The following is an 18,552-nucleotide window of genomic DNA, read 5'->3' on the forward strand; positions in this document are numbered from 1 at the left end:
CAATAGTAGTATTATCATCTGTCCAGTGGTGTGTTAACTTGAGTGGAAACATATAGGCCCACAGCTGAACATGATAAAAGGAACTAGTAGAATAGAAACGACAGATGACTAATCAATTGACTTAATGCTTGCGAAAATCAACGTATCAGGCTATTCTATAAAGGCTCGACTATTGTATTTCTTAGAATGGCTGGAACAAGGGAGCCACAGCATAACGAATCTATTATTGCCTGAAGTGTCTTTTTTGCGCAGTCTCAAAGATTCTTATGGGTCATTGATTCATGATACTATCCCAAGATGCTTGCATTAACACTTTGGAGTGAGTTACGGCTCGGGTTGACACGCCTATGTTCTGAAATAAGCGCCAAATGCTGTTTGATTATATCTTTGTTCACTCTTTGATGATTTGTTGTTCGCAGCCATTTCAAATCAAATTGGAGGCACAAAAGAGACAAAGCAACTGCGACACTTAAATCCTGGCCCGAATCACATGCGATACAGACTCTCTCGTTGATTTCAAGCTCCCCAACATTGGAGAGAATCTGCGGTAGAATCTCGCGGAGTTTTTTTGAGCCTTTCTTTGACGATTCAACTTGAAACTGTAGAACCTTCGTGGAGCACTTCTGTGGAACATCAATAACTCTCCACTTCTCCGAAAGAATTATCACTATAGAATATTCAGCGCCCAAACGGAAAGTGTCAAAGGAGACATTGCCCTTTATGATTCCAATGGATAACCCGGACTCACCTAATTGAGTGACCTCAAGGTTCAAACTGTCTGAACTGGTGGACTTTGAGTGATCGAGATAAATTTGGTTGAGTCTATTTTTCAACTCTTGTTCACTTAGCCAACTATAAATCTTCATATCATCATCTATGATTCGCGAATCATCCTCTTTTTCAGTCAAGACTTTGGTCCAAAAGAACAGAGGGCTGAGTGCACCTCCACACAAATCATGGGAAGCCCACAATTCATGGTCATCTCCAGCGCCTTGAACATATGGATACAGATAGTTCCAATCTGGAACTACAAATCCAGGACTGGTACGGTACGATGTAGTCAAGCAGCATACGGTGAAGCAATTGGGGCGATAGCCCAAGCTCTGTGAGGGCTTTCCAGGGTACACCCACAGCGGAAGAATTGGAGACTTGCATCCCAATTTCGCTATGAGAGCATTTTTTGTAATGAGCCCCAATTGTTTTAACTCTCTTGCATGAAGAGGTATAGTTTTTGCTATTGCGGCATGCTCACTTCTTGAGACCATTTCCGGCGGAGTGAGTAACCAATTATCCGATTTTAAGGAATTCCAATCATTTGGAATCTCCATATCGTCATCTTCGTACATGATGTAAGTCAAAACAGCGCACCAGATTGGCACCGTCTTCAGCAAGGCATCTGGCATTAGTTTGCCCTTCCTGGTTGAATCCACCAAAACTATGTTGCGAAATTCACCTAATAAAGCAAGAAGATGAAAGTTCAAACGGCGCATGGAGAATTTCCACTCACCCGTATGTCCATCAGTCGACTTGAAGTACGCTGAGTGAGTCAGTTCTTTTGGGTCAACGTACCACAGTCCACATCTCTCATTCGCAACTAAACATTGATCAGCGAAACGTGTGACGTATTCATTATCAAAGAGGATAGATTGTAACCTGGCCTTTACAGAACTTGACTCTTTCCGTAGGTCTTTAAGAATCTCTTTGTAGTCCATCACTTATAGAAATGCGGAGATGCTTGAGACATGGTGAACAAATTCTACTTAAGTTGTGCCGATCGAAACCATCGCAATCAATTTTTGAGAATAGAAGAAAATTCAATTGCGTACAAGAAGAGGTGATAACTAAACACAGAAGAACGCCAATGACCACAGTCTTAATACATGTTCATCATGTGCTGAACCGAACAAAAGATTGATATTGATGTAAAATACATGATATTTTCAGATGACACGTTTCGAGTTAAGATGAATCATCAAGCTTTTCCCTTTTTTCTAGCTCTCTTCAAAGAAGCGAGTCTCTCTTCCTCTTCCTGTTCTCTACGATCTTCCTCTAGAGCATTACGCTTGGAGCGAGCTTCTTCGGCGAGAATTTCAGCTCCTGTCGCTTCCATATCGTCAGAGTCGGAGTCACCAGTGTAGTATGTTCTTTTCCTACCTCTGTTGAACATTGACCAAATTTCATCTCTATCATAGTCAACAGCCTCTTCTTCAGCCTCTTCCTCAGATGCAATGAAGGAATCTAGGTCATCATCATCATCCTCGTCATCGTCATCGTCATCGTCATAGTTGCCTTCCTCGTAAGCCCTATTTTTGAAGCCGGAAGAGTGACTAAGATGTCTTGATCCCAGCTTGTTTCCAGTCTTTTTGAGTCGTTCCTGAAGTTGTGAAGACGGCTTTCGAATAGGAAGCGGTGCTCTCTGAGGAGCTGGCGCCTGAGCAGATTTTGCCGGCGTTTGTATGGAAGATTGTTTCTTTTGTGCAAAGCTTCTACTCAAGGCCGCTTTTGACGGCTGAGGTTGTCTGAAAGAGGGTGAATGTGTTCTGCCGGTACCACTAGCCATAAGGTGCTTCGTACCGTTTCTCTGTTGAGAAGTATATGTTTTGTCAGCACCAGGCTGAATTTTTCGTGCAGTCTGCAGCTTTCCATCGGCATTATCCTTAGTTCCTTGTATCAGAATGGAGAGTTTACTCTGATCTATGGATGAGGCCTTTTGCATGAGCTCTGAGAAAGACATTTTGGGCTGCTGAGGCAAGGGAGTCCGAGGAGGTAAATTGTGAAGTGGGTTTTTCTTATTTCGTAGGTTGTCTCCTCTCACATCTTTTCTAGTGGTACTTTTTGAATCGGCTTTTCCTGAAGGTATTCTCTTTGGAGCAGAGTTGTCTACCTTTTTCTTTGGCGCAAGCCCCTTTTTCTGTCGGAGTAAAGCTTCTTGTTTTTCTCGTTCGGCCTTTCGTGCTGCTTTTAAGCGAGCCACGACAGGGTCAATGACCCTTTCAGCAGTCTGTGGTTTCTTACTTGGCATCAGAGCCTGTGATTGCGATGGATGTTGTGATGCTGGAGCATTTCGAATGATACCTTTCTGCTGTATTTTTTCTAGGATGCTCGAAAGTGCCATGTGGGGCAGGTGGTGGAGTTGTGAGGTGGCAGAGCTAGCTTTATGATGTATGTTCGTGGTGCAGGTTAGATGCAAGGCAACCATTGATATGGACAGCATCAAGATCTTTCAATAATTAGATAACGTACATTCAGATTTTTAGAAAAAAGTTTCTTTTAGGTGTGGATATACATTCATTTCAATTTTGTGATGTCGCGCCTCTTCTGCAATCTTCAATTCTGAGGCAAGAATGCCTGTCAACCCAATCCACGTTATCATACTTGCTCATGCATGGCATTTCTTTCAGTTATTAGTAGAATCATAGTAAAAGGATGCATAGGATATGCTACGAAACATGAATGAGGGTTGGTTTTGTCTTCAAAATTTGTGCACAAGAAAGCCCACTTACATTTCATCATCACCTTCGTCGGCATCATCATGCTTCCCAAACAGTTGCATCAATTCATTGAGGAGCTCTTCATCATCTCCCTTTCCTATCTCGTTCATGAGTTCTCTGTTCCTTCTAATAGAGAAGTCCTCGCACTTGCGAATTGTTCCACTCACATGAACACATCTCATTACAACCTCGTAGCCTTCGAGCTTCGTGACAAGTGCCAATGCAGCAACTACCTTTTGGAATTCTGTTCTATTACATCGGATGATACCAGTGGATGTTCTATTACTGAAGTACTTCACGATGATCAGCAGGGCAACCGTCCCAGACGCTAGCTCCCCAAAATGGTCTTCAATCACTGTCTTTAGTAGTGAGACAATGACTCGTCCATTCACGGTGGCTGGTGTCTGAGTGTGAAGTTGTAAAAGACAATCCCTGGGACTTTTGTTGAAGGCAGCAGACTTTCGTTTCTGCTCACCTGTAGAGGGATTCTTCACCGGGGGATAGAGAATGTCAAAAAGAATGTATCGGTGCTTGAGGCGAACCATTTCCGCAATTAATATACGTGAAGAGTAGAGTTGGTTTTAGTATCTGGATCGATGGACCTGCACAAACACACCTCAGATATCTTAGATAGTTAGGTACTTCTCATAGAGGGACTGAGATTTTTTGGAGTTCCCGTTGATAGTGTAGATGAGAGATAGGTTATAGGCCGCCTCCATCAGCATATCGTATTCCGGATCATCCAATAATTGTTCATGAAAATCAAGAACTTTTTCGTAATGTTTGACTGCAAGTGATGGAAGTCCAATCATGTGGAATAAGCGACCATAATTGTATTCAATTTCTTGCTTCTCGTATATGGTGGCATTAATAAGTCGGGCCTCACGATATTCCATTAAGTAGCTCAAACCTTGAAGGACCTGTAGGTGTCTGTTCGAACTGTTTCTTTGCATAGATCTGTGTACATGAGCTAAACCCAATGAGAAACAAATCGTAGGATCTTTGTAATATTCACGATAGACCCTAGTCAAGTACACGATAGGCGAAGAATAGGATCTGTTGCTTCCCAACAAACAAGCATAAATGTAAAGTAATTGTGGGTGTTCCCTGCTCAATTTAAGGCCCTTAACCTCGCTTGTGAGGTTTGCGGCACCAGAAATTTTGGTAGATGTGAGCAAAGAGTCATAAGCTTTCACATGCCGAAGAAAGTACTTTTGGTGGTTGTAGTTGCTGAAGGATGCCCATGCAGCGATACCAGAACTGAAACAACACATGAAAATGTCATATATGGTGGGTGAAAATTGGCCAGAGACGAGTAACCACCGCACGTAGTTCGGAACAGTTACGGGATAGTCTTCTTGGACTATCGCAATGACTAGACGAACCATTCTGAGTAGCATGAGTCGGTTCTTGTCTTGAACAAAAACACTCACATCCTGAGCAACATTTAAAATCAGTGTTGCCTCTTCCAAATTATTATCAAACTGACGCAAAAGCATAGCGTACTGGATAAATATATAGAGCCATTGATCATATGAAAGACCTCTGTACTCCGTTTGCGAAACCAATTCCAGTTTGGAATTGTCTGTCTGAGTGATACCCTCATACAAGTTGTAAAGACGCATTAATTTGTCATCAAATGCCATCGACTTTTTACGCTTGTACGTATGAATGCCTTTAAAAGTCGTTCTTCGGTTTTTGGGGAATAAGCTCCTCACTTCCATGAACATCTCTATAAGCTGTGATGCAAGCTTCATCCAAGCAGAGGCGGCAACATGATGTCCTTTTTCAATCGCTTCTTGCAATCGATTCATACGATTGAATTTGTTAAGGGCCATTTTTGTTGCGTTGACTTCAATCTGGATTTGCTCTTCTTGAGATAATCGAATTCGCTGCTCCACACCGTGAACAGAATTCTTGATAAGGGCTAAGTTATCTTCCTGGAGGCCCTCGTCGTCATCCTCATCATAGATCGACTCCTCTCCTTGGGCAGCTGTCCGCGCTTTAATTTGAGATACACGAGTTTGTGAAACCTCTTCCATTAGTCTCGCTGCTTTGCTCATATCTCCAGTGTGGTAGTATGCCTCGATCAAAAGAAGTTTCAAATCAACATTTTCTGGATCTAGAAAAAGCGCCTTCAACAATGTGTCTTTTGCGCGTATGTAGTCTTCAACTTCTAGCAAACACTTTCCAAGAATATGGCCGAGCTCTTTGTTTTCCTCGGGGGTGTAAGACGAGCTCAAAAATTGGATGGCCTCCACATAGTAGCCTTTACTTTCTAGAAGGCAACCAGCATCGTAGAAAAGATCTGCTACCTCCTCAAGGGACTGTTTGAATAGATATCTGAAATGGGCTATTGCTTCGTCCTTCTGATCAAGTTCTAACCGGAAGCAGCCTAGCTTAAACCGTATATCAATGGGAAGTTCAAAGCCTCTATGCATGAACGCCTCTGTTTGCGTCGGCTTCTTAGCGAATAAGACCTTTCTTCTTCTTTGCTCATCAAATTCTGCGTCATCATCCTGCTCATCCCACCAAGTTTCATCCTCACGATTCTGTTTCCACCTTGCCACAAGTTTAATTAACTTCACTGCAGGGCGCCAAGAATGCTGCGATTGGAATAGCTCAGAAATGATGTTCAAATCAGACCAACTGAATTTGGGGTACTGGACATTAGGCTGAGGATTTCTGTTGGCCTCGAGGACGCGAATATACAAATTGATGGCGTCGTTCAATCTCTTCTGTTCCACATAAACACTTGCAAGGTTCTTAACAATGGAATTGTCAGTAGGATACATCTTATGCAAGCGCTGAAATCCTTCGAGGGCACGTCCATACTGTTTAATTTGTTTATAAAGCATGGAACGTTCCAAAATGAAATGCCCGGATTTTCCGTCCAGTTTTGCAATCGCTTTAGTGTAACAGTGGATGGCTTGAGTAATATGTCCTAGCTCAACACTTAGCTCAGCGACCAATCCCCAGAACTGGTCATCTGCCTCACCACACTCAGCCGCTAAGAGCCAATACAGACAGCATTTATTCATTTGATTCCGCATCTGACAAATTTCTCCGAGAGTCCTGTATGCGACGAAACATTTTGGATCTAGTTTGATCACTTCCGAGTAGTGCTCCCACGCTGTAGATAACTCACCCATAACAAACGCCTCATTTGCTTTCGATATGTGACTTCTAATCTCAGGATCATTGGCAGGATCAGCAGCATTCATAGCTCTTCGCCGGAACCCTCCAGCTGACCTCAGCTTGCCACGAATTTTAAAACCCTGTGCACCCTTGATACCATCTCGAAGAGAGTAGCCGTCGCCCAAATCATCATGGCCATCTTCGCTATCGGAGAATATAATTGGGCCCGAAAATGCAGGGTCGTCGTCGTCATCATCTGAGTTAAGCATCAGCAGCGCAAGTTGAATATCCTGATTTGCCAGTTTCGTCTGTCCATTAGCAGGTTTAGCATTTGTGCTCAGACTGAGAAGGGGATCGATATCCATATCTGAGACGTATTCAGAGCCAGAAGAGTCTCCGTCAACCAGCATATACTCTGAACCGGAGTCGGAAGGCATGTTTGGAGATGGTATTGGCGAGAAGTTGCAAGATGACGGTTGAGTGTCTTCCTAAGAGCCAGAATGACAAATGAGGAGTATTGAGGTTTAATATTCGCCAATGGCTGGTCCAGATAAGCTCAATTGCCACTTAAGATTGAGAAAGTGATCGCAGTTGTGATGATCAATGACTGAGTAATGAGTATAATGGTATCCCAATGTTTTGATTTACCCCAGGAAACGCGATGGCGAGATGGATGTGATCATAGTCAATTGACACATATAAATTAGAAAGCAAGATACCGATCGCAAGCCAAACTCTTTCAATTTTTTTTTTTCAATTTCATATGGTCGAGATTAATGCTGTCAGAGGATATCCTTCGAACACAAGCAACAAGGTGTTTGAGTTCAAATTCCAATCATGATCCAGTGTAGCAACAGACTAATAAACTAAAATTATACTAAATGTAGCTGAAGAACGTTATATTGACCGCCTCGCGTACGTTTGAGTTGGCTTAGCAGTCGTCTTGCCCATGATATGCCAAAAAAGATAACTCATTCTCACTTTATGAGTTTCGTTTTGATTTTGTTTCTTCGTATTTACTAACAAATTTACCCTTTTATACAATTAAAAATATAGGGATTGGCACATGGCCCATGCACAATTATCGTCATTAACATAATCTGCTCTCAGATTGCCTCCACATACGATTGAAGTGACATTTTCAATTCTTGAGCAATCACCGAAGAAGCCGAGAATCACCCTACACGAATACATTAGAAATTCTGAAACTTTTAAGCGGTGTTTGTTTTGTGACATCAACACTATGCTATGGATGTCACCATGTGAATAATATCTTCTAGAACATTAGGTCATGATGCAGATCGGCTATCTTTACGAGGCGGGCAAACCAAAAATAGACCGATAGCCTCTCTAAAACAATTTCGGAGAAAGAGGCGTGATGTCCGAATATAGCTTCAACTCTCTGATTGACACATTCTCAAATTAGACTTCACTAAGATCATCCAAGTTTCCTTTTAGAGCGGAGGCTGTGGATCGGCGTCTGCAGGATTGCCAAGAAATTCTTAGAGTGTGCGAACGCATGGGGTACCTAGTGTTCCAAACCGCAATTTTGGGTCTATATAAAGAGTGGAGGTGCGGCTCAATTGCAAATCGTTAGGTAAATTTACCAATCAATTGAATACCCACGAATCAAAATGAACGGCGGAAACGACCAACAAGATAGAGGCTTCTCTTTGGGCAAAGTTGTGAGCTCTGCCCTCGATAACAAGAAGAGTTCTGGATTTGAAGGAATGATCGGTGATGCAATTGCCAACAAGTTCACTGGTAAGAAGACTTCCGGCTTCGGCCACAATTCTGGTTCTGGCTCCGGTTCAGGTTCAGGCGGATTGTTGGGTGGATTGATGGGCTCTCTTGGTGGAAACAGTGGCCACAACAACAACCAAAACTACAACAACAATCAGAACTACAACAACAACAACAACCAAAACTACAACCAAAATCAAAACCAGAACTACAACAACAACAACAACAACAACAACAACAACAACAACAACAACAACAACCAGAACTACAACAACAACCAGAACTACAACAACAACCAAAACTACAACAACAATCAAAATTACAACAACAACCAGAACTACAACAATAACCAAGGTGGCAACCATGGTAACAATGGTGGCTCAGGTGGCTTCCTCGACAACATTGTGAATGCGGGCCAAGGATACCTCAACCAAGGCAAGAACCATGGAAACAACAACCACGGTAACAACCAAAATCAGGGCTACGGAAATCAAAACCAACAGCATCAAGGCCAAAACTACGGTGGTAACCAAAACTATGGCGGCAACAATCAGTCCTACGGCAACAACCAGTCCTACGGCAACAATCAATCTTACGGCAACCAAAACAACCAAAACTATGGTAACAATGGCGGCAATGGCGGTAATTATGGTAACAATGGTGGTAATCAAAACTACGGTGGACAGAATGATGGCTCCAACTCTTGGGGTTACAAGAACTAATTCTGTTGTAATAAGTTGTAGATTTAAATGAAGATCATGTCTATTAATAGCTATTTTTCTTTCCAATCGATAAAGTAAACAAATTACTGTATATTTGAATCACAACTATAATACTAGCCATTGAAGCTGCCAAGAATTTGGCAATTCTTCAACCTTTTGATTCTGACAATTTAGCGGTGATCCCTTACCCCAGACTACAACCTATAAAGACACAAATGTTCGTGCCCACATACTTGCTAGCCCTACTATGTATGGGCCTGCAAACCTATGGATCTTCGGTGCTGATTGGCCTAGAAGCAAATTGGACCTCGCCCGATTTCGCCGTACAGCTTTTGGAGGCTGCATCTCTCTACAACGACTCACTTTATTATCTGGCAGCGACAATACTCTTCCAAACTACAGACAATGAGTCTGAATGGGACGAAGAATTTGACGAAGGAAGTGTGATCTATGAAAGTCTGTCCGAGTGGCCGCTCACTGACCATCAGTGTTATGTTAAACTCGTTTCCGGACTTACAGACATAGACAAAGGGTTTATTGACCTTAACCTAGCAAATGATTTGGCATCACCCCGTATTGAGGCGCATTTCAATTATTTCAGGAATGAAGTTCAGCCTTCTTTGCTTCTGCAGGTGCAAAGAACTTGCCAGAAGGATTCATTTGGACTGGCCATTGCTGATCCTACCAAAGTATGGGTACAGTATGGTTCTAAAATTTATTGCTCTGAAGAAGACTTATATGCGTTACAATTGAGCTCGCATTCAGAAACGCCTCGAGAATTCGATCGAGTGATCGGGCACAACAAAGAGGCGCCTCTCTTGGTATTGTATGGCCAACCTAGCTCAAATAGGTTTGCCGGCATGTTCAATACTTTGGCCCAATTTGCAAATGCTGGAAATCTTCGCTTTGTTTGGAGATATCTCCCAGAATCAGAAACGAAGATCCCACTTCATGGGTTCGGAGTCAAACTCAATGTAAAAGAGAACGCGGGGGCTGAAACCAAGAAATTGGGAAAGGTTTCTAATTTCAAATCTTTTCTTGAAAAAAATAAAAACGCTCCGATAAGAGAACTATCAAATGATGAGTTCCTTGATGTTTCTATTAAAGCAACTGCTTTGACACTCAAAACTAGTGCTGGCGACCAATTGAGTGTGATAGCAAAATTCATCAACAAATTGCCAATATATGCTCTGAATTTAGCCCGCTCCACCTTGGGATTTTCGACTGACGACGTGAAAAACTCAGCAGCTCGCAACGAGAACATAGGAGCCTCCAGCGACTTGGTAGGAATTTCAATTAATGGTGCTACTATTCATCGCTTGGAAACGGACTTGCCATTTATTATTAAGAAATTACAAGCCGAAGTCGGTTTAGTAAAGGATATGGTGAGCTTGGGTTTCTCCGCCATTCAAGCAAAGTTTCTCTTTTCTAAATTCGCTCTCTGGAGTGCAATCAAGGAGCATGACTACAGAACGGGTTCTAAATTCAACAGGTTTGCTGTTTACAAGGAATTATATAACCCGATGGATGCTTCTTCTGGAGGAGTTGTATTTTTCAACGACATTGAGAAGGATTCAACCTTCGATCTATTCTCATCGAACACATACGAGGTTTACATCGAGAAAGCAAATCAAATCAAGCAGGGACAGGTGCCGCCCTTGAAGCAAAATGTTCACGATTTGATTTTTGTTGTTAACTTCTCGGACAGAGATCAATTACGAGTTTTTTTCGCTATGTCTAAAATTATCCTTGATAAAGGGATTCCGCAGCAGATTGGAATTCTCCCTCTTTCAACCACGAAGAAGGATGAAAAGATCGCAACTTTGTTTTACCATCTTTTAGAAGTTGGGGAGTTAGAGGAAGCCATGGCTTTGTTGTACAAATTTCTCAATTCTTCTGAGGAAAATGAAGGAGAATATCTTGATCTCGTTAAACTACAGGAAGAAGATTCTGAAAAATATGAAAATTATAAGACCACACTTCAGAAATTTGATCTCAGTGAGCCATCCGTGATCATAAACGGAGTCATTCACAAGTTGCGGTCGTCGAATTGGCAAACAAAACTCACAGAGCAAATTTCCAGTGATGTCAAGTATCTTAAAGCCCAAATCAATTCTCATCTCCATGAGAACTTGCAGCTCAAAGATGTTTTGCATGCCTCTTCAAGAGGTTCTAGGAATAGCAAGGTCGTTCCCGAAACACCTGCTAATTTGCGCTACAAAAAATTAAGCCTCAATTTGCTACAAAATTCTTACAGCTTACAGACGACTAATTCGAAAAATAGATTTGGTCCAACGTTTTGGCTCATTGGAGACTTCGACTCGGAACGGATCTTGAGTCAGTTCAAGGCCATTCTCAAATTTGCTAAAACTAAGGCAAACTTGCCGCTACAAATCCGGATATTTCATACTGGTCTGAGCAATCAATTTGTGGAGGATACTCTAGGAAACTTTATCGGCACATCTCTCGAAAATTCCCACATTGATCAAATCTTAGAGCTCATAGGCGATTTCCGAATTCAAACAATTCTGCAACCCGATGAGGCCAAATTAAAAATCCTTAGAGATAACAGGATTCAGCTGCATCACCCAGCGCTTTTGCTCAATTCCCGGTACCACAAGCTTGACCGCGTTTTCCTGGAAGAAGACTTGGCCCTTTTGGTTGAGTATGAGTACAACCAGAGGCTTGAATTTTTAGAACAGATGGCCACAAGACATCCAGATCGATTTGAAGGTGCTCTTGAAGAAATTGTGGGAAATGATATCGATCATTTGACATGGTTCGATATGGCCACTTCTGTTCTCTCAGCCTCAATCTTTTTGGAAGATTCGAAAGTTCGCAGTGATTTCGGGAGATTTGATTTCAGCTCGCTTAACTTCGACAATCTGATTGACTTGACCGGCTATGATGTTGCAAAGCCGGCGGACATCTTAATTGTTATCGATCCTTTGGATGTGTTGTCGCAGAAGCTCATATCCGTGGCAACAGCTTTGAAAGATCTTCCATTCGTGAATATGCTTGTGCTTTTGCAGCCCCTTTCCACAGTTCCAAAGGAAGTCAATACAAATTGCTTGTACGTCTCCAACTTCGTTGGTTCAAAGCCCGTGTTTGACATTGAAGGGACCCTTGTCCGAAGCCAACATCGTAACTTCCATTACGACCATCATACTACTATCTCAGTACAGCTCGACACCCCGCAAAACTGGGTTGTAACCAAAAGCTCAGGCTCAGACACATATGATGTTGAAAACTTGACCGTTGATGGTAGTGTTGTAGTGAAGTTCGAGCTCGTGAAGCTAGTCGTTGAAACGGAAGTGAAAGACGTATCGAGTGCCAGACCACTCACTGGCTTAGCACTCGAGGCAGTCCAATTTGATACTCATCATGAGGGCATAACAGTTCAACCCGGTGGGTACTGTCAGCTCTCATTGGAGCCAGGTACTTGGGAATATCGCATTAAAACAAGCAATTCAAAGGGCACATCATTCAATTTGTTGTCAGTCAGTGAAAACCCGTATGAGATAAATGATGCTGCTCTCGAGCATGTGCCTCTTCTGGTCTTTTCGCTCTTTGAGAAATCAGTACATGCAAGAATCAAAATGAATTCAGATAGCGCCAAATCGGCTACATCAAAATCCAAGCTGCCTGCCAAAAAACCTCAGTCTACTTTGAACGTGTTTTGTGTCGCAAATGGTCACACCCAAGAGGAATTTTTAGCATCACTCATAATATCGATAACTCAAAATTCAAGTCAGAATGTCAAAATATGGCTAATTGAAACCTTTCTCAGCAAAAGGATTCTATCTCAATTGCCTAGTTTGTCGGAGAAGTTTAAGTTTGATTATGAACTCATCTCGTATCAATGGCCACTCTGGCTTAGGAAACAGAGGGAAACCTCCCGGCAGCTTTTGGGGTATAAAGCCTTGTTTCTTGATATGTTGTTCCCTGAAGATCTTGAAAAACTTATTGTCATCGATGCAGACCTGATCGTCACCTCTGATTTAGCTGAACTAACTAAGATAGATTTGAATGGCGCAACCTATGGGTTTGTACCAATTTGCGAGGACAAACCAGTCTCGCAGAAATTCTGGCATGACGGGTACTGGAAGAAGGTCTTGGCAGATGATTTATCGTATTACAGTAGTTCGTTGTTCGTGGTGGACCTTACGAAATTCAGATCAGTTGGAGCAGGAAATCTCATTCGCAGGCAATATCAAAAGCTATCCTCTGATCTGCAATCTCTTACAATTCTTGACGAGAATCTATTCAACAATTTACAAAGAGTACTTCCTATTTACTCTTTACCACGTGAGTGGTCTTGGAATCCCATTTGGTGTAGCGGTGATGACAAAATCGGCGCCAGAGTATTACATTTCAACATTCATGATTTAAATGATCTAGCAGCGTTCAAGTATGCAAAAAGTATTGCACCCGCGTGGAAACCATCATTAGGGTTCTCGCATAGTCCTTCCAAATCACCAAAGGTCGTACATGACGAATTCTAACGGCTGCAAACTGGATAATTATATTGGTAGATAGAGCCGTCTATACACAGGCGCACCTAATTGCACGTGAAAATGTGAAACTGACTGTAGCACCGGGATGGGCAACAGCATGTCACGATTGAGCCCATATCCATAGTAAGGAATATACATCTTTATCGAAACCCATCCCGGTATGTTTCAGAAAATAATTTGGGCGAGACATGCGAGTATGACTCTATAAACGTTGGGACCAATGAGTCAATCTGATTAGCCTGTATATACCACGCCCGTATACAGGGAATTGGACTGGCAACGTGCAGCATAAGTTGGGACTGAAAAATTCCCATACGGGTATATCAATCTCTTCTCCTTTTTCTCAAACAAAATCGACTGTTGCCATGAAGATTGCAGAGAAGTTGAAGCTGGCGCATGCCTGTGCCAATCCGCCTCCAGCCACATTCTCCTTTGAATTCTTTGTCCCTAAAACTTCGCAAGGTGTCCAGAACTTATACGACAGAATGGATAGAATGTACGATTTGAACCCAATTTTCGTTGATATTACCTGGAATGCCGGAGGAAGATCATCGACTTTGACTAACGAAATGGTCTACACAGCCCAGTCAACGTTAGGTCTAGAGACTTGTATGCATTTGACGTGTACAAACATGCCGGTATCGCTCATTGACGAGGCCTTGGAGAAAGCATACGCTTCTGGATGTCAGAACATCTTGGCCTTGAGAGGTGACCCTCCATTGGATGGTTCCGAATCTACAGGTGATTTCAAGTACGCCAAGGATTTAATTTCTTACATCAGAAAAAAGTACGGCGACCACTTCAACATTGGTATCGCCGCTTACCCTGAGGGTCATCCTGAAGAGGAGAGCGATGACAATTTGTTGCAGTATTTGAAGGAGAAGACTGACGTTGGTGCTGATTTCATTATTACTCAGATGTTCTACGACGTTGACAACTTTATAGACTGGTGTGCCCAGGTGCGCAAAATCGGCGTCAACATCCCAATCATCCCAGGTATCATGCCAATCTCAACCTATGCAGCTTTCATCAGAAGAGCTAAATGGTCGGAGATTGCTATCCCTCAACACTTCCTTGATGCTTTAGATCCAATCAAGGAGGATGACTATGCTGTCAGAGAGATCGGAACTCAACTCGTTGCAGACTTGTGTCAAAAGCTCATTGACTCAGGCTACGTGAACCACTTGCATTTCTACACCATGAACTTGGAGAAATCCACCCTCATGTTGTTAGAGAAATTAAACCTCGTGGATTGTGTTAAGGACAGTGCTCTCGTGTCTGAAGATTTGCCCTGGAGGAAATCCTTACATCCCAACAGATCTAAGGAGTCAATTAGACCCATTTTCTGGCAAAACAGGAAATACTCCTACATCTCCCGTACCTCCGGATGGGATGAGTTCCCTAACGGTAGATGGGGTGATTCTAGATCCCCAGCTTTCGGTGACATTGATCTTTCTGCATCTCAATTGTTGAGACAGTCTCCTAAGAGAGCTTTCGAGCTCTGGGGCTGTCCACAAACCCTTGATGATTTGGCTGACATCTTTGTCAAGTACTTGAATAAGGAGACGAATGCTTTGCCATGGTCGGATGGTCCTATCGGCAGCGATACTGACATTTTGAAGGCCTCTTTAATTGAGTTGAACCGTAAGGGTTACTTCACTTTGAACTCACAGCCTGCTCTTAGTGCTGTCCGTTCTAATGATAAAGTTTATGGTTGGGGTCCAAAGAACGGGTTCTTGTACCAAAAACAATACTTGGAATTTCTTGTACATAAAGACGTGGCAGCCAAGTTGTTGGAGGCTGTTGAAGCACACAACACCGCTGATTCTACTGGCGTGATCACTTACTATGTAGTGGACAAGACAGGCAACTTGTCTACGAATTCCAAAGACGAAGACATCAATGCAGTCACATGGGGTGTCTTCCCAGGTGAAGAGATCTTGCAGCCAACAATTGTCGAGAAGAACTCTTTCTTAGCTTGGAAGGATGAGGTTTACCACCTTCTTGATGAATGGGTAAGCATTTACAAGAGTAAAGCAATTCAAGAACTTGTTCCCCAAGAGCAACTTGAAAAGTTCTACGAAATGTTAGCCTCTTTCTCTGACAATTATGTTTTGTGCAACTTGGTCAACAACGACTTCACCAGCGCTAACAGCGTAATGTTCCAATTGTTGGAGAGCGTGAGTGCCTGATCAATTGATTTTGTAATTTTGGCACTACGGTTTCTGATGAAAGGAATTTTAAAAAAAAAATACTTTCAGTTCATAACTCGGCTTTGATTTTTAGCCCGCGTGGCTCGGTTTTTATCTAATTCAACATGGTGATAAAACAAAAGGTGGTTTACATCACACTGCATTTCTATGAGCAGCATGCTCCTCATTGGAAATCCAATTTTAATCTGCATTTCAAGCTATGGAATTCTCAATTACATAAGCATCCTCAACGGCATGGTTTCAATATAAGCAAACTAACATAAATACCTGTAAGAATTTCACTTGAGTTGCCCGACGCGCCACACCTCCATGTTCATAATCTTGAACTTGCCATACTTGTGATGGCCATCTCCATGTTCATTGAGTATTTCATTCCCAAACGTCTCGCATTTGTATGAGACACCCAGACATAACGATTTATCGATCCAGAGTCCATTGTTACCTGAGGAAGACCCCACAGCTATGAAGTCGTGATTTGAGTAAATAATGTTGTCATTTACGCCAGTATACATGAATGCTTTGAGTCGGCGCGGCAGCTTATGCTTCTCTTCACACCACTCCGATTTCCATAGAAAACATTCACCATTTCCATAGTAACGTTTTTTGTCTGTGGCGCGAAGGTGTTCATTTAGGTAGCATCCGAATCTATTTCCCTTGTGATCCTCGATAGCAACCACATAACCATGGGGTCTCTTCCCTAGCGGCATATCATTGTGCGTGAACACAACCATGTTTTTCACAACATTATCGGCATACCCCAGGGACGATTTTTTACCCAACTCCGTCTGCAATTGTACCTCAGGGTCACTGTTTCGATATAGTGTATTTAGTGAGATCCCGTGCTGTTCCATTGAATACACTAGACTCCATTCATCATCCAATTGGAGCCTTGGCGGTAGCAAGCCACGCAAGTCTGATGCTAGTTCGCCATCCATGATTTGATGCTGATGCGTATTGAGACCCTTAAGCGTTACTTCGTTCAGGTACTCGTTCTGGTGGGAGGACAAAGATGAAGAAGACGAGATGCGGGGAGGTGGCGACGGAGAGTCGGCTGTTCCAAGGAACCTACTCAAAATGGAGCGCAGTTTGGTCGGTTTCGGCCTTGTTTCGGTCGACATTGGGGAGTATACGGCTATGTACGAACTTTCCCCGGATATGTGGGGTACGAGCTGCTAATAAGCTTTTTGAATGGTTAAGGGCGACTGAAGAAACAATTATGGTTTCTGAATAGTGAAGGTTCTTCGAGAGGACAATTGTGATCCTGTAGCTAGCGTTGCCGGCTAATACTCATCGAGGTATAATGAACAATCAAAAGGGTATTGATAAGGCCAGTCGTTCTGGGGCAAATACTTGCTCTAAAAGGAAGAAAAAGAAGGAAAGACATAAGAATTGAATAGAAAAATCGGGCGGATAAAGCGAATTGATGAACATCATTTTAGGTTGTCATGTCGCTAAAATTACTCTTGTGCTTCAATTTCTCGTACTTGAGTTGGTCTAGTACTCTATTTATAAAAGAAACATATTGAGACAATCAGTATTGTTCCTTTCTATCAAGGTCAAAGCTCGCCTAAGTAAAATTGGTTCAATTTTGGATTTTCGCTTTTGGATTCTAAATTGTCTCACTATCAAGCTTGTCTATGGAATTGAACGCCTCGCATTGTCAAGATTTTGAATTCTGCAGTCGAATATTAAAATTGAAAGAATCCAAAGCTAAAACTTGCTTACCTGCAATACTTAGCAAAGTCTGGTGAGTGCCGACAAGAACTCAACGCCAACCTTACAACTATCCACGAACACCACCTCTGGATACAACGCCAGTAGCTTCTCATCCAAGCCTGCCATACCAGCGCACCCCAACAACACCGCATCGATCTTATCTTCTTTGTACTCGTCAAAGACCTCGGCAACGCGGCGGGATATCTTAGCAAACTCGTCTTCGTCTGCCAAACTCAAGACCAGCACATCCAAAGCACGGGTTCTCTGGAATTTCTGAGCAGGGAATACACCAGCACCACCAAAAGACGTTATGGCCTCATCCAAAGTAGCATTCCAGCCGCTAGTACTGGTCAACACAAACAGCTTGTTAAGTCTGGCGTTGGAATAACTGTACAAAAGCGTAGCCTGCATTATTCCCAACACGGGCTTCGTAGTACTTTTAGCGAGCGAATGAATTAGTGGATGGTCCGAATAACAACACACTAGGTACCCATCGTAGGCTTCGTGGAGCCCTTTGGCCAAGAGATCAGGAAGGACCACTTGTTCAGACTCAATCAGAGATTCCGTTCCATCAATCTCCTTTGGAGCCTCAGCTGGGGCCGTATAAAAGAAAAGATTAGTATTTGGAGGTGGAACCAAAATCTTCTCCAAGTTGTCCGAGACTTTTTGAGACGAGTTTGGATTGATTACGAGGATAGAGGGCATTGTGGTTGAAGTATCTAGAGTTACTGATAAGAAAGATTAGGAAATACATCCACCGAAAAATGAGTCATTGACATTATGTAAAACCCATCTTGAAAAATGAACATAGATTGAGTATTGAAATTAAATTGATAAATTTATGCTAGTGAAAAAACTGAATTGAATTTCATCATTTTTAAGATTGATCCACCAAGTTCACTACTACTCGAACAAGACGGAATGATCACCAAGGAAAATCTCCGCTGGATTCAATTGGATCGAAAGGCCCGTTTTTTTGATGAATAGAGTTCTTTTTGGTGTTTAGCAGCAT

General features: G+C 42.5%; 9 protein-coding genes across 9 annotated transcripts; 3 read left to right on the forward strand and 6 right to left on the reverse strand.

Annotated features, from left to right (window-relative positions):
- Positions 1–287: 287 nt before the first annotated feature.
- PUMCH_002194 (uncharacterized protein) lies at positions 288–1,712 on the reverse strand (the record flags this gene model as incomplete). Its single annotated transcript, XM_063021208.1, has 1 exon — positions 288–1,712. The coding sequence occupies one exon, from the start codon at positions 1,710–1,712 to the stop codon at positions 288–290; it is 1,425 nt and encodes a 474-aa protein (XP_062877278.1).
- A 260-nt stretch (positions 1,713–1,972) lies between these two features.
- On the reverse strand, positions 1,973–3,214 carry PUMCH_002195 (uncharacterized protein; the record flags this gene model as incomplete). Its single annotated transcript, XM_063021209.1, has 1 exon — positions 1,973–3,214. One exon carries the CDS (start codon positions 3,212–3,214, stop codon positions 1,973–1,975), a length of 1,242 nt encoding a protein of 413 aa, XP_062877279.1.
- A 285-nt stretch (positions 3,215–3,499) lies between these two features.
- PUMCH_002196 (uncharacterized protein) lies at positions 3,500–4,036 on the reverse strand (the record flags this gene model as incomplete). Its single annotated transcript, XM_063021210.1, has 1 exon — positions 3,500–4,036. One exon carries the CDS (start codon positions 4,034–4,036, stop codon positions 3,500–3,502), a length of 537 nt encoding a protein of 178 aa, XP_062877280.1.
- Positions 4,037–4,117: 81 nt separating this feature from the next.
- PUMCH_002197 (uncharacterized protein) lies at positions 4,118–7,066 on the reverse strand (the record flags this gene model as incomplete). Its single annotated transcript, XM_063021211.1, has 1 exon — positions 4,118–7,066. The coding sequence occupies one exon, from the start codon at positions 7,064–7,066 to the stop codon at positions 4,118–4,120; it is 2,949 nt and encodes a 982-aa protein (XP_062877281.1).
- Positions 7,067–8,263: 1,197 nt separating this feature from the next.
- Positions 8,264–9,094, forward strand: PUMCH_002198 (uncharacterized protein; the record flags this gene model as incomplete). The annotated part of the gene is made up of 1 exon (XM_063021212.1): positions 8,264–9,094. The coding sequence occupies one exon, from the start codon at positions 8,264–8,266 to the stop codon at positions 9,092–9,094; it is 831 nt and encodes a 276-aa protein (XP_062877282.1).
- Positions 9,095–9,309: 215 nt separating this feature from the next.
- PUMCH_002199 (uncharacterized protein) lies at positions 9,310–13,599 on the forward strand (the record flags this gene model as incomplete). Its single annotated transcript, XM_063021213.1, has 1 exon — positions 9,310–13,599. The coding sequence occupies one exon, from the start codon at positions 9,310–9,312 to the stop codon at positions 13,597–13,599; it is 4,290 nt and encodes a 1,429-aa protein (XP_062877283.1).
- A 377-nt stretch (positions 13,600–13,976) lies between these two features.
- PUMCH_002200 (uncharacterized protein) lies at positions 13,977–15,803 on the forward strand (the record flags this gene model as incomplete). The annotated part of the gene is made up of 1 exon (XM_063021214.1): positions 13,977–15,803. The coding sequence occupies one exon, from the start codon at positions 13,977–13,979 to the stop codon at positions 15,801–15,803; it is 1,827 nt and encodes a 608-aa protein (XP_062877284.1).
- Positions 15,804–16,102: 299 nt separating this feature from the next.
- PUMCH_002201 (uncharacterized protein) lies at positions 16,103–16,942 on the reverse strand (the record flags this gene model as incomplete). The annotated part of the gene is made up of 1 exon (XM_063021215.1): positions 16,103–16,942. The coding sequence occupies one exon, from the start codon at positions 16,940–16,942 to the stop codon at positions 16,103–16,105; it is 840 nt and encodes a 279-aa protein (XP_062877285.1).
- Positions 16,943–17,558: 616 nt separating this feature from the next.
- On the reverse strand, positions 17,559–18,245 carry PUMCH_002202 (uncharacterized protein; the record flags this gene model as incomplete). Its single annotated transcript, XM_063021216.1, has 1 exon — positions 17,559–18,245. The coding sequence occupies one exon, from the start codon at positions 18,243–18,245 to the stop codon at positions 17,559–17,561; it is 687 nt and encodes a 228-aa protein (XP_062877286.1).
- Positions 18,246–18,552: the final 307 nt, after the last annotated feature.

Source organism: Australozyma saopauloensis, chromosome 3 (genome assembly GCF_035610405.1).
Source record: "Australozyma saopauloensis chromosome 3, complete sequence".
Classification (NCBI taxonomy): Eukaryota; Fungi; Ascomycota; class Pichiomycetes; order Serinales; family Metschnikowiaceae; genus Australozyma; species Australozyma saopauloensis.